The 14,732-nt window shown below is 46.6% G+C and overlaps 1 protein-coding gene across 1 annotated transcript in view; it reads left to right on the plus strand.

Annotated features, from left to right (window-relative positions):
* The window catches only part of LOC144369506 (uncharacterized), a 377,412-nt gene that overhangs the window by 311,325 nt on the left and 51,355 nt on the right, over positions 1–14,732 (plus strand). The window contains exon 21 of the mRNA XM_078029783.1: positions 2,579–2,667. Within this exon, the coding sequence (XP_077885909.1) occupies positions 2,579–2,667 (89 nt within the window). The remainder of the gene's footprint in view (positions 1–2,578; positions 2,668–14,732) is intronic.

The raw sequence follows: 14,732 nt of genomic DNA on the forward strand, positions 1-14,732 counted from the left end.
AAGACAGGAAGTACAAGAACATACACAGAAATAGACACACATATATCAAAATATAGGTGGGTTAAACTCTTCTATTAAAAGGAAAAGACTTCCTGATGAATTACAAAGCAAAACCAAGAGGCTGAAACATGTGGGTTGTGGGGCCATCTGTTAGTCCTAAACACAGAAGCAGGGGTTGTCGTTTTGGTGATGTTCAAGTCTAAATTCCAGCCATAAAGCAGTGTAGAATACAGGATGGATATCAGTGTGCCAGAGAACAGCGCCACTGTTCAGGAAACTGACATGTGCAGAGGGGCAGGGAGAGACGGTTGAGGATGTGAGCAGCAAGTGAGTTTACCTTCTTGTCTGTGACATAGCAAGTTGTATTGTGAGTCCCCAGTCCCCAGAGTTAGAGGACACATTCTTTAAAGAGTGTTCGTAGAAAATGTCCATAGATTAATCACACATTGGGTAATAAAGAGAAGCTTTATAAACTTTATAAATCTTTGTAAATTCAAATAAAACCTCTTCTAATGGTGATGTGACGAAATTTGAAGTCACAAACAAAACTAGAAAAAGAAAAGGCTCCTATTGCTTGGAAATTCAAAAACAAAACAAAGACAAACAGAACAAAACATTCTGTCTTAATTCTTGGTTCAAAGAAGAAATGCAATTCAAAAGTGCGTAAAATCTAGAAAACAATTGTATTGAAAGCAGTCCTCATCAGAGCCAGTGGAAACATCTAAATTCATGGTTTAAATATTTATACCATGGGACAAGAAATCATGAATATACATGGACTAACCTCCAGCTGCAGAAGTCAGAGATGCAGTAAAAGAAAACCCCAGTAAGACAAAAGTTAGGAATCTAATGGTCAAAGCAGTGGTTAACAGCAGAGCAAGAAGTAGTAGAAATAATAAGAGTCCAGGTGCCTGTTACTTGAAATGAAGCCAATAAAATAGATGAATTATTCACAACTCGAGTAAAATGTAATAGCATCACCACCCAAAATAAGAAGCAGGACTAATTATGTTCAAGCTTCTGGCTGGGGAAGGCTTAGAAAGCTTCCGGTGCTGAGGACTCTATGTGGCCAGGTGGGGCCCCCACACCCTACACAGAATATTCCCAGCTTGCACCCATGGCTTAGACCTCTCTGCATATGTCAAACCTCTATAGTAAGGTAAGTGACAAGTAAAAAATAACCCTAAAAAGAATATGGTTTCTACATGACTTCTGTGGAAAGAATTATGAACCATATTGCAAGTCCTTTTAAATAAACACAAACATCTGGAATAGATAATATTTTCCTAGAAAGTTTCTCATCAATTCTGAACCCAGAAAAGAAAATTCTAAACAGGCCACTTATTAAAGAGCAAAGTTGGCACGAAATAGCTCCGGTTGTCTTGCTGCCCTCTCCCAACAAAGAGAAATGGAAGATGCATCAGGCAGAGCCAGTTTCAGGGAAACTTCTACCAGATTCTCAGGATAGGCACCTGCAAGGTATATGGACGGCCCGAGTATAGAGGAAGGGGGAGGGCTCTTTGGTAGTGAGCAACTGTGTCGGTAACAACTGTGGTTTGCACAAGGCCTTGCACAAGTGCACACCTCACAGAGGAGACATGTTAGTGCATGTTAGTGTCAGCATGCTAGGAGTGAATGTCATTGGCAAGTTGAAATACATTGTCTTGGTCCATCGGTAGCTGCTATCACAGAACACCAGAGGACAATAATTTATAATAAACAGTTATTTCTGCCACCTACGTTTCTGGAGGCTGAGAAGTCCAAGGTCAAGGGACCACATCTGGCAAGAATGAGAAGGGTAAGGGCACCTGAGAGCTGCACTGAGGAGTGGCCAGACTTTGTTAGCAGACAGCCTCTGAGCTGCAGCTGCGGCACAGTTTCGGGCTCCTTCTAGGCTGCTCCTTGGAATCCTGGGGCCTCCTTAGCTAGCCCATGTCTGGGTGGAGAGAGGAGATTAGCTCTGAGTGCATGTCCTCTGGCTCCTGAGGTCCCTGGCCAGTGGCTGGCCATTGACAGTACCCATTCTCAAGCCTGAAATTACTGGGACTCCTCATATCCACCACTCCCTAACCCTCCCACCCTGATGTGTCCAAGTGTTATTACAGTTCACTTTCCTCCTGGAGGAGGCCTTCAGCTTCTGTATTCTATAGAGGAATCTGAAGTAGCAAAAGAAAGAAAATACTGTGACTGTTCATTCAAAGCAGTGGCAAATTTAGAATATGTTCTTTCCAGTTACTGTGTCCCTTTTTGCCCCAGAGATTTTGGTGTCTCTCCACATTATTCCCAGAATGACTGTGACTCCATGGCTAATCTGCAGACAGAAGTGTTAAGGAAGGGAAAGGGTGATTTTGGCAAGAGGTAGCATGCTGGTGGCCTTGCAGATTCAGGCTGCTGGGATTCCCAGGAAAACAGCCCCCCGTCCTATGTTCCCTAGCAGGAGGAGGGGATTGGGTCTGGGGAACCTTTGAATGGTGCTTTTGGGACCTCTGGGGCCAGGCAAGGTTCTAGGCTCTGTGCTGTCTGTAGGCCTGAAGAGCCCCCTGCACCTGCTGACCCTTGGCCCTGTGTTTTCTCGCAGCTGGAGATGGAGCTGAAGATGCTGAAGTCCCAGCTGGGCTCTGCTGAGTCGAGCTTCCCGTTCTGCAGAGAGGAGGTGGACACACTCAGGTACGCTGTGCTGGGGCTGGGGCTGCTGGCAGTGGGAGTCTACTAGAACTCCTTCCTCCACTGCCTCCTGGATGGCATTTTGTTCCTCAATCACATTCCATCCGCTTGGGTTCCTCTGCAGGGACACTCATCTCCACTGGGCTGGACCTTTTCCAGTATCCTTTTCTTGGCCAGCACTGGCAGACAGCTGGGCCTTGCAGCCTCCCCCATGTTCAGGAGCTCGCAGACACTCTTGTCGGGCATCTGGTAGGACCTGCCTTTGCTGCCAGCAAGGTAAAGCAACAGGCCCATCTTCTTGGCTTGTGCAACTCTAGAGGCAGCAAGGAATTTATGAGCAGTGGAATACTGGGAGGTGCAGATGAGGAGAACTGCTTACAGAAGCAGTAGCCCGACCAGATGTGCTTTCTGTTGTCAGCTGGGCACCTTTGTCTATTATTCAGGACGCGCTCACTCGCCCTGAGCTACTGTTTTCCTAGATGCGCTTCCTGCACCTCCGCCATCCAGCACCCCTCACTTCTCTGTAAGCAGAGACCGCGGGCTGAGATTGTTCCCAGATCTTATTTCCTTTCTCCCCAAGACATGTCAGGGTCCTAAAGGAGATCCAGATGTGTGGGTGGGGTGCTGAGCAGCCCCTCCTGACTGTCCCCTGATGCACACTTCAGCCCTACCATTCAGTTTCTAGTCGAAGTGGCAAGTTTCCAGTTCTGGCATCTCTCATGGGAGACAGCAACTGTGGATGCAGAGTGAGTGTGGCTGAGTGGCCGTGCCTGGGGAGCCTCCCTTCTGCCCTAAGTGTATGCCATGGACCAAGTGTCTGGCATCCAGGGCTTCTCACCCAGGGAGCTGTTTCTGGTGAGTGAAATGAGAACAGACCTGGGAACCAGGACAGCCCCAGTGAATACCAGGTGGCCCTTGATGAGGCCACTGGTGCTGGAGTTTTAATGGCCCTCCCTGGGTTGTGCAGCCAAGGCCCAGCAGACTGGGACAAACCCTGGTACCCAGGGCTAAAGTGGCCTCAGCTGTTTCTCCCCTGTGGGTTCCGTTTTCTCGTGGGTAGTGTATGGATGACCCCAGCTTTGCAGGGTTGTTGAGTAAAAGCAAGAAAATATGTGCGCTGCCTCTGGTCCAACCAGGCCCAGAAGTGTTGAGCCAAAAACAGTTATGGTCCCTTCCAGGTTTGAGGTTTCCTCCCTCATTTCTGAAGCATTTCTAATATATGGACGGAGGCCTTATAAATAGCACTTTGGAGACCTGCCAGATCCCAGGCTGTTTGTTTTGCGCTCGTTCCGTCATTCACTCGGTAGACACCGCGTGTGCGCCGTGGGCACCGTCAGGGCTCAGCACTGAGGATGATGGAGTGGTGAGTAAGACACACACTCTCCGTCTTCATCAGTTTTGTGGTTTAATGGGGACTTGGGGGGACATTATTCACAGGCAATCCTGGCTCTGTAATTATGGATGGAGAGGAATGTGGTGGTGCTGTGAGAGCAGGTGTCTGGGGGCAGGGGGCTCCCCTGGGAAATACGTTTGTGTGTGGCCATGGGTTAACCATAGGATGGCAGGGGAGCTGGAGGCCAGGCCTGGGCCCCAGTGAGGGTTTGGTCTTTATTCTCTGAACAATGGGAAGCCATTATGTGTTTGAAAGTAGAAGAGCAACATGATTGAATTTGCAGCAGCCAGCACCACTGGCCTCCAGGGTGGGCAGCTCTCCCCAGCTGAGTGCCAGGCAGCATCTGCTGTGGGACACCCTTCCAAGCTGAAGTGACTGTTCCCAGCCAGAGGAGGGCCGAGCATATCTCCTATACATATACCCCTCAGCTCATGGAGCAGCCCTATCTGTGGTGAAGAGCTCATAACACAGAGGTGTGAGTGGTGGTGGTGGTGGTGTGTGTGTGGGGGGGGTGTTCAATGCAAGAGGCATTTGAATGAGACTGGGAGGCCCCAAAAGATGGCTAGCAGCTTAGGAGTGCATGCCGCCAAGGGCCACAAAGGCAGGAGAGCTCAGCTGGTGTCTGCCATGAGAGGAACAAGGGCCAGGAGCTGGCCGTGGAGGAGGCATCCAGAGAGTGCTGGGCTGATGGAGGCCCCAGGTCAGCTCTCATGGAGGAGGCACCAAGTGCTCAGGAATCAGCATAGTTGGCCCCTCACCTGACAGAGTCCTTAATGCCATGCAAGACTGGTATGTCCTGTGGTTGTCCCCCCCCCTTCCACCCCGTGTCCCTGGGAATCCTGTTATCAGGTGATGCAGTGAAGGGATTGGATTTGGGTGTTGGCAGGTGCGCCTCAGGGTGTTAGCCAAGGGGGCAGAGGACAGTCTGCCCCAAGGGCCTGAGGCTGTCAACATGGGCCAGCACTGTGTTACTGTCACAGACTGGCATCCTGTCTTCTGCCAGGACTCTGGCTGCCCACAGCTCTCATGCTGCGGCTGACAGGAGCATGGCCAGGCGTGGGTGGGGCTTGTGTGGGCTGGAACGCTTTGGGTTTATTTTTTAAACTTCAAGAAAGAGCTTTATTGTTGACATCTTTAGCTCAATGATCAAAGCTTCTTGTCCCCATTGTCTCACTTGGAAAACGCAGCTGTGGAAAGAAGCAGCTTCGTGGCTGGCCGCTGGGAGCTGGTCGGCATGTGTCGAGAGGCTTTGGTGGAGTTTTGCACCACAGTTCTGCAGCAGCACTTCTGACTTCCAGCCAAGGAGCAGCTGAGGGTGGAGATGGCTGTCACACAGGTACCTGCATCTGGGTGGCTGCTCCACACTTGGGTCATGTGTGACAGGCAACCCCAGGTGAGCAGGGGCTCTGCGTAGTGCACTCAGCCAGGGAGACAGTGTAAAACCAGGACTCACAGAGCCCAGGTGGCTCCTCTGGCTTCTCAGGGACAGATTCCTGTGCAGGTGGGGGAGTCCTGCTTGGCCAGGGTGCTGACCCGCCTCTCCTTCCACAGACCTGTCTCTCTCTTAAGGTCTGTTTCTTCTACTGGGTGGGCTAGCATCTCTGGCGCTCCCTGCCTCTGCCCAACCCTGCAATGGCACCCCCTGTACCTTCTCACTTTCCTCCCACGACCCCAGCCATCCAGGCTCAGGGCAGGCACATGGGTTGTGCCTCAAGTGTCCCATAGCATCACAGGTAGGCTTGGTGTTCTTGAGATAGCCATATTTGTAGCTCACTTTTGTCCTGAACGAGGAGCATATTGTTATAGTGAGTTTTCTTCAGACAACATCAGGCAGCCCTCTGGCTGGGAAGTAGTGACAGAGGGGCTGGGGCCAGCTGAACGAGCAGTGTCTCTAGACACCAGAAGCATCTGCCCCAGCTCCCCTGGGGGAGACACCAGTGCTGTCAAGGCCAGAGGGCTCGTCATTGTTTCCCTGCAGCCGCAGAAGAGAGGGGAGACTTAGATGACCCCCTTTGAACAAGGGTCTGTTTCTCCTTTTGATTCTCACTTCTGAGGTTGAAGTGCTTTTCCTTCACTCCTCTGAAAGTTTCTGAGGAGTGGTTTTTGAAGTGGTTGGTTCAGAGAAAGACAGTGGACACGAGGGCCCTGCTGCTGTCAGCCAGCCTTTCCCCGTGACCACAGTCGGCCAGCTGGTCACAGGAGAGCTGGTGGGGGAACGAGGGGGACAGCACTGCCAACCTGGGTACTGGGAGTTCATATGTGTGTGCATTCACCTAGGTTACATTTGCTACACACAAGAGAGTAGACATACTTACTTGTTTTGTGTAAGTGACACACATCCCTCACACCACATCATCTCAGCACAGAAAACGGAAGTGTCAGTACAGATTTAAGTAGCAACAGCTGAGGCCCTTTCAAGTGGAACAAATCTGGATTCGTTATTTTCTGCTGTCAAATAGCAGCTCTGGCAAATCCTAAATGTTGTCTGTGGATTTAGCAACTGGGTAGACTTTCAGTGATTCCAGAGGCTCGTGTATCTGTGCCAATGCCTGTTAGTCACACTCCGGAGCCTCTCCGTCACAGCCACGCTTACTGCCTGCCAGGTCCCACGGATGTGCTGGCTAGGCCCCAGTCCACGTGGGCAACCCCAGGCTTTGGGGGCTGAGGGAGCCCTGCCTGCTGATGCTGGAGATGTCGGAGGATAGTGTGGTACTCTGCAGTACCCACTGGTACCCTGGAGCCCTGGCTGCACATTTAGGAGTGAGGTTGCAAGCACCTGGCTAGAAACCTGGGATTTGTCCCCGTGGCTTTGCTAGGAGATCCCAGCTGGGGTCTTTCACTTGGTGCCCTCAGAATTATTATTCTTTGGTTTCTTCTCAGCCTGGCATATCTTTGGAGACTTGGGCCTGGCAGATATCAGCCTGTTACCAGCTCCTGGGAGCTGGGTGGGGGATGGTGCTGGAAGCTCAGCATCATGGTGGAACTTTAATGTCCCATTGACCTGGGGGATGGGGTCATCCTGCTGTACCTTAGCAGAGGACTTATCCCCAAGCCCAGAATCACTGTTCTTTGAAGAGGAGGGGCCTGTGGTACTCGGCAAAGATGTGGCATCACTGGTGTGAGTTGAAGCTAGGATGAGGGGTGCCAGTTTTCAAGAATCTTCAACATCCAGTTCAGTTCCTCGGCAGTCCCCTTTCTTCCCAGGTCCAACTCACACCTGCAGACCTAGACACACACATCCAGCTGGTGGAGGATGCCTTGCAAGATGGAGGAAGGCAGTCCAGTGGGGACCTCAGGACTGGGGACAGTGAGGTGGTAGTCCCCTGAGTTCCCAGAATACCAGCTGTATGTCCTGGACATGGAACCCTCAAAAGGTTGAATGCACAACCAGCCATAGACATAGACCAAAGTCTCCAAAGACGTTCACTCCCCCAGCCACAGGGGTGCCACCTGATAGCGGGTAACCTTGAATATGCCTTTCTGACTTTGGCTGATGCCAGGGAAAGAATTGTTCTCCACCCCACTGCCCCACAGAGCCCCTGCCCAGTGAGTCTACTTCCTACCCCAGCCTTCACAAGTGCCCCTGCCTGGCAGTGTAGCAGGGCTGAGTAGGTGGGCAGGCTGTGTCCCTGACTAGGATTGTCCTACCTTGGTTGAGTCAGGCTGACCAGGTAGCTGAGCTTCTATCCCCATCTGGCACTGGAGAGACAAAGGTGAAGGGGCTCCTTACTGCCCTCATGAACCATGTCTGATGCTAGCAGGCATCTCTGCCATTAGGATGGGAGGCCTTTTTTCTGCATCCCACTTTGTCAGGTTGGTATCAGCAGGACCCATGGCAGCCCTGCACCTGCCCTGTCGTGTGTATACACGCCATTCAACAGAACTTCAAAACACAGGAAGCAGAAGCAGATAGAACTGAGGAGAGAAACAGACACTCAAGCATTTACAGAGAACACCCATGCACTGCTGTCCACAGTTGGTGGGGGGCCAACAGAAAAGCAGCAAAGATCTGGAACTGAATGTCACTGTCAGCTAACAGGTATGGTCAGTGTTTGCAGAGCACTATCCATTCTCTCTTAAAGTCCACTTGGCACATTTACCACAGTGGATTTTATCTTGGGTCACAGAACAAACCTTAGCAAAATTAAAGGAATCATATTCATGTACAGTATGTTCTCTGGCTACATTGAGCTCAAAGTAGAGGTCAATAACAGAAAAACAACAGAAAAATCTCCAAACAATCAGAAATGACACAAAATCTCCAAAGTGCTTCTGAATCCTCCACATGTCAAAGAGGAATTCTCAAGAGAAATATACACAACTGAGTGATAATGAAAATACAAAACTTTGTCAGATACAGTGAAACCAGCACTGAGAAGGAAACTTTCAGAGACATTCACATTAGAGAAGAAAAGAAGACTCTTATTTATGTGCTAATTGTGAGAACCTGAGGGAAGAGCAGAAGCAGCTTAGAATAGGCAGAAAGAAATAATGAAGAGCAGAAAGAAATGAAATTGATAAAAAAAATAGAACGGAGAAAAAATCACTGAACAAAATGCCATTTTAAAAAAAAATCCATAAAATTGATAAACTGCTAGCAAAACTGACAAGTATTAAGAAGCCACAAGACACACATCATCGGTATCAGGGCTGAAGCAGGGGCTGCCGCTGTGGATCCTGTAGTGTCACAGGGCACGGCAGACGGCTTCATGCTCAGAGACTCATTCACTTGGAAGCAAGAGATCAGTTCTTCCAAAACCTTCAACTACCAAATATGAAGTATGCCAAATATATATACCAAAATATGAAATACATACCAAAAGATATGTACCAAATATATACCAAAAGATGAATAGATTATCTGAATAGTTCTAGGACATTAAAAACCTGAAGCCATTATTAAAATGCTCCCAAGAAAGGTCTCTGCAGGCCCCAGTGGTTTCCCTGGGGAATTCCACTGAACAGTTAGAGAGCTTTTGGTGGCAGGTCACTCAGCCTCGTCCAGGAGACAGAAGAGGAGATGGCCAGGGTGGGGAGGAGTGCCCATGTCTACTAGAGACAGCCGGGTGAGCCTGTTGGCATCTTGCTGGGGGGCAGGAGCCTGAGAGCCCGTGACCTGCAAAAGTCAGGAAGGCAGTGGCAGCTCTGCTAGCTAGCTCTGATGCCCCACTGAGGTGGACACCATCCAGGGAACTGAGTGAAGAGGGCAGCAACCTCCTTGTATTAATCTGCAAGTGCCTATGAATCATAAATATTCCTAAAATGCTGCCTTAAATGAAGGCCTTCACCCCTTCTCCAGCTCCAACCCCCTTCTTCCTGCTTTTAGACATCACCCCCCACCCCAGGGGACACTTCCTAAGGCTTGGTGGCATAAAGCCTCTGAGCTCATCCTCTCCTGGTCAGGGACTCAGCTTTTTGGGGTCACTGCCACTCACTGTCTGCTGTCTGACTTCTAAGGCTTTGTGATGTTGTCTCTGTTATTTTCTTGTCTTCAGCAGTAGGCCTGAGGAAAATGAGAAAGCCTTTACTTTTGATTTTGCAGCATTTTGAGGGAGTGCGCGTTAATGGACCCGTTCAAGTCACTGTCGTAAAGCTCAAGGCTTTGTTTTTCCATTTCTGTATATATTTGAAAAGTGAAGCAGATGATTGAAGGCTGTTTCTCCTCCTTATGTTACAAATTAGCACCTTCTCTGCTTTCTCAGACCTTTTGTGTTGCCATATAGTTTGCTCCACTGTGTGGTCCATTAACCCCTTCTGAGCTTCAGTGACTTCGTGCTCTCAGCTATTCAGGAACCATGACATCTTCATGGGCAAACTGCTGGCATGTTGGACTTAGGTGCTCTGTCCCTAGAGCCTATCTTTATTTGACTACGGGAGTCTGGTTGCTTCCAGGATTCTGATCATTCTGTTTCTGAAAATGGTGACAACTACTCACTTTAGTAGTAGCTGTCAGTAGCAAAATTGTAATAAGTTGCCTGCTGCCGCTTATTTGGTGCACACCGTGGGCCACATCCCACATGTGCATTCTTGCCTTCTTACACCATCCCAGGACAGTTTCTAAGAAAGATGCTCACTTCATGGAGGCCTGGGTTCCATACAATGGAGTACATCCATTTTCAAGCGTGGTTTAACCAGCAGTATTGAGAGTTGGGTGGTGGCAATTGTCTGTGAAAGAGCAGGTCTTAAGACACATATCATCTTCTGAACTCTAAAACAATGAGAAAAGCAGCTGGGTGTGATGGTGCACACCTGTAATCCCAGTGACTCAGGAGGCCGAGGCAGGAGGATTGCAAGTTTGAGGCCCTGTCTTAAAAAGAGCTAGGGATGTAGCTCAGTAGTAAAGCACCCCAGGGTTCATCACCAGTACCAAATAAAGAAAGAATGAAAAAAGCCAAATTCAGTCTACCTTTTCCTATCACTACATGCATCCATTTCTGCAGAACATCAGTGATCACTCTCCTCCCAACTCCACCCACACCATGGTCACGCTCTGAGAGGTGTGTACAAGATTATGTGATCACTACACAGTAGGTTTTAGGACATGTCCTAGGATCATCTTAATTTTTTTCAATCGTTATGTAGTAAAGTTACTGTTTTTTAATGGTGAATTTTAATCACCCCATAATCAGAGAACAAAATAATTTCATCACCTCCCAAGCCCTTGCTCTCCCTTTTGCTCATTCCTTGTGCCTCTTGCTCCGCCCACCACTGCTCTGCTCCCCAGCCCTGCTGTCCTGGGAGACAAATCCTCTGCTGTCACCTCTTGAGGCTTGCGACGTCCACACAGCATCACAGCATCACGTACTTGAGCGTCCTGATTGCCAGTGTGCACAAGTCCACCCTTCTTGATCACTGTGACTTTGCAGGAAGCTTTGGGATCAGATGGCACGCATCTTCAGATTTACTGCTCTTTTCTGGATTGTTTTGCTGCTTCTGACATCTCAATAAGTTTTCCTATCTCTGAACACTAGTGTCTTAAATTTATTTGGGTTTTCTTTTAGCAGTGTTTGTAGTTTTTAGGGTCTGATCTAATATCACATTGGATAAATTAATTCCTGAGTATTTTGTTCTTTTTGATGCCATTGTAAATGGAATTTTCTTAATTTCCTTTTCAGATTGTTCATGGCTAGTGTATGGAAATACAAGTGATTTTTTTTTTTTATTTTGCATGTTGACTTTGGATCTTGCAGCTTTGCCAAATTCTTTGATTAACCGGGTTTTCTTCTTTCTTTCTTTCTTTTTTTTTTTTTTGCAGATTATGTGTGGTGTTTGTATGGCATCTGTGAATACAACAGTTTACATTCTCTTGTGTGCTGGATGCCTTTTATTTCTTCGTCTTGCCTAATTGCTCCGGCTGTGTTGAATAGAAGTAATAGAAATGGGCCGTTTTGCCTTATTCCTGATCTTAGGGGAAAGCTTGCAGTCTTTCGATGTTGGGATTGATGTCAGCTATGAGGTTTTGGAAAAAAATGCCCTTTATCATGTTGAGGAAGCCCCTCTGTTCCTGTTTGTTTTGTGTGTTTCTTGTGAAGGGGAGATGGATTTAGTCAAGTGCTTTTTCTGCCTCCACTTAGAGGAGACTTTTATTCTATTAATGTTGGGTGTTACACTGGCTGGTTTCCAGATATTGAGACAGCTGTGCACACCTGGTTGCACCCCTTCCAGTTTGCTGAATTGGGGTTAAGGATTTCATGCCTGTATTCATCAAGGTTGTTGATCTCAGTTTTCTTTAGCTAATCTTTGACTTCAGTGTGAGCATAATGCTGTTCTCAGACCAAATCAGGCAGGGTTCCCTCCTCATGAGCTTTCTGGAAGAGTTTGGGAAGTATGAGTGTTAATTCTTTGGATGTTTGGTAGAACTCAACAGTGAGGCAATCTGGTCCTCTTTTGATTACTGATATAATCTCTGTATTTTTTATGGATTTGTTGATATTTTCTATTTCTTCTTGTGTCAGTTTTGGTAGTTTGTATTTCTTGGACTTCATTTGTGTCTCAGTTATCACATTTGTTTTTATATGTGTTTATGTATTCTCTTATAATCCTTTTGATTTCAGTGAAACCAGTAGTAATGTCCCCTCCCTCATTTCTGAATTTCATAATTTGAATCTTCTCTCTTTTTTATTAGTCAATCTGGGAAAGATTTGCCAATTTATTGACCTTTTCAAATCATCAGCTATTGGGTCTATGTATTTCTCTATTGCATTTCTGTCCTCGGTCTTGCTCATCTCCGCTCTGATCATTATTGTTTTTTTCTTTCTGCTGGATTTGAGCTAATTTGCTCTTCTTTTTTTCTAGTTTCTTAAAGCCATACTGTTAGATTATTGACTTGAGAGCTTCCTTTTTTAATTTAGGATTTATAGCTGTAAGTTTCCTTCTTGGTTTTGGTCTCCAGGTATTTTCTAATTTCCCTTGTGAGTTCATCTTCAACCCATTGTTGTTTAAGAGTGTTGTTTAATATCCACCTATTTATGAGCTTTTTATTTTCCTTCTGTGATTGATTTCTAATTTCATTGCAGTAATTCCATTACATTAACAAGTTTAACTTAAGACTTGTTTCAAGGTTTTATATGTGATCTATTCTGTAGAATATTCCACATGCTCTTAAGAAGAATGGCTATTCTGTTTTTAGGTGTATGTCTTTATGATCTAAGTGATTTATAGTGTTGTTCGTCTCCTTTTCCCCACCTTTTTTTTCATTAAGGATTGGAACCAGAGGTCCTTTACCACCTGAGCCACATGCTCAGTCCTGATTGTTTATTTATTTAGTGGAACTGGGGATTGAACCCAGGGCCTCTTGTATGTGAAGCACTTGCTCTACCACTGAACTACATCCTTGGACTTACTTTTCATTTTTTATTTAGAGACAGGGTCTCACTAAATTGCCCAGGTTGGCCTTAAACTTGTGATCCTCCTGCCTCAGTCTCCCAAGTTGCTGGGATTGCAGTCATGTACCACTGGACCAGGCTAGTTCCTTTTCTTTCTTACTGATCTTTCTGACTGATCTGGATATCTTTCATTCCTTTTTATTCCTAAACAATATTGCAGGATTTTTTTTTCTTTTTTTTGTGTGTGTGTATATGTGTGTGGTAAGAACAATTAAAATTTGTCCTTTCAGCAGTCTTTACGTGTGTTTGATACATTTGTTGTTCTTGGCTGTGGTCACCATGGTGTAGAGTAGGTCCCTGAGCTTCCCACGCCTGTGTATCCTTTGATCAGCACCTCCCGTTCATCCCCCAGCCACTGGTAACCACAGTTCTACTTCCAGGGCCTGCTGCCCTGGGTTCAGATTTTTTTTTTGTACCAGATTGAACCAATTCATCTGTTGAAGGACACGTGGGTTGGTTCCATAGTTTAGTTATTGTGAACTGAGCTGCTATAAACATTGACATGGCTGTGTCACTGTAGTATGTTGATTTTACATCCTTTAGATATATACCAAGGAATGGGAGAGCTGGGTCAAATAGTGGTTCCATTTCTGGTTTTTTGAGGAATCTCTATACTGCTTTCCAGTGCGGTTGCCCCAATTTAGTTCTTTCCATTTCTCAACATGAATAGTCCTGTAGTAAATACGGTTGTGCAGATATCTCTATGGCATACTCATGTCCTTTATTTTGTGCATGGATCCAGTAGTGGGATTTCTGGATCATATGGTAATTCTATTTTTAATTTTTTGAGGAATTTCCATACCTTTGTTCATAATGGCTATACTCATTTATATTCCCACCAACAGTGAATACGGGTTCCCTTTCCTCCTCATCTTTACCAGCAGTTGTTATCTTTTGTCCTTTTGAAAATAGCCATTCCAGCAGGTGTGAGATGATGCTTCTATGAGGTTTTGATTTGCATTTCTCTGATGATTGCTGACAATTGATAATGAGCATTTTCTCATAAACCTGTTGGCCATTCATATGTCTTATTTTGCAGTCTGCAATAGAAACCTTTTTCATTTCTGATATCATGACTTTGTGTCTTTTTTCTTTTTCAGCCTTGTTGGGACTTTACAATTGGATTGGTCTATTTAAAGTACTAGTTTTCAGATTCTTTAATTTTTTTTCCTCTATTGTTTTTCCATTTTCAATTTCATTGATATTTGTTTTATAGTATAGTTTTCCTTCAGCTTGCTTTAGGTTTATATTTTCCCCCTTTAACTTCCTAAGGTAGGTGCTTGTTTTCTTCCTCCTTTTTGTTTTTGACAGTACTAGGGGTTGTACCCAAATCTTCGCACATGCTGGACAAGTGCTCTACCATTGAGCTACTTCCCAAGCCCTTTTTATTATTTCTTATTTTGAGATAGGGTCTTCCTAAGTTGCTGATGCTGGCCTCAAATTTGCCATCCTCCTGCCTTGGTCTCCAATCCCCCTGGAAATCAGGGTACCTGGTGCAGGTGGTACTTGTGGTCTCCTGTGCAGGGTGCCAAGGCTTTGGGGCCGTGGGGCAGGGAGCATGTTGTTTGGAATCCTTATGTACAGCAGCCGTGTCTCCTGCATGGGTGGATACAGATTTCCTATGTCACAGTCCAGTATGTCACAGTCTACTCTGTAGTTTGCTGCTCTTATCCCCCTCTTTTGTCTCCTGAGCTGTTCTTCCTTACATTGATACCTTGAGGGACCCAGGCTCCTAATGCCCAGCTGCAGGAGCTGCCCCTTTCTTGCAGGCCTGGGTCTTCTTATTGCAG

Source organism: Ictidomys tridecemlineatus, chromosome 12 (genome assembly GCF_052094955.1).
Source record: "Ictidomys tridecemlineatus isolate mIctTri1 chromosome 12, mIctTri1.hap1, whole genome shotgun sequence".
In the NCBI taxonomy this organism is placed as follows: Eukaryota; Metazoa; Chordata; class Mammalia; order Rodentia; family Sciuridae; genus Ictidomys; species Ictidomys tridecemlineatus.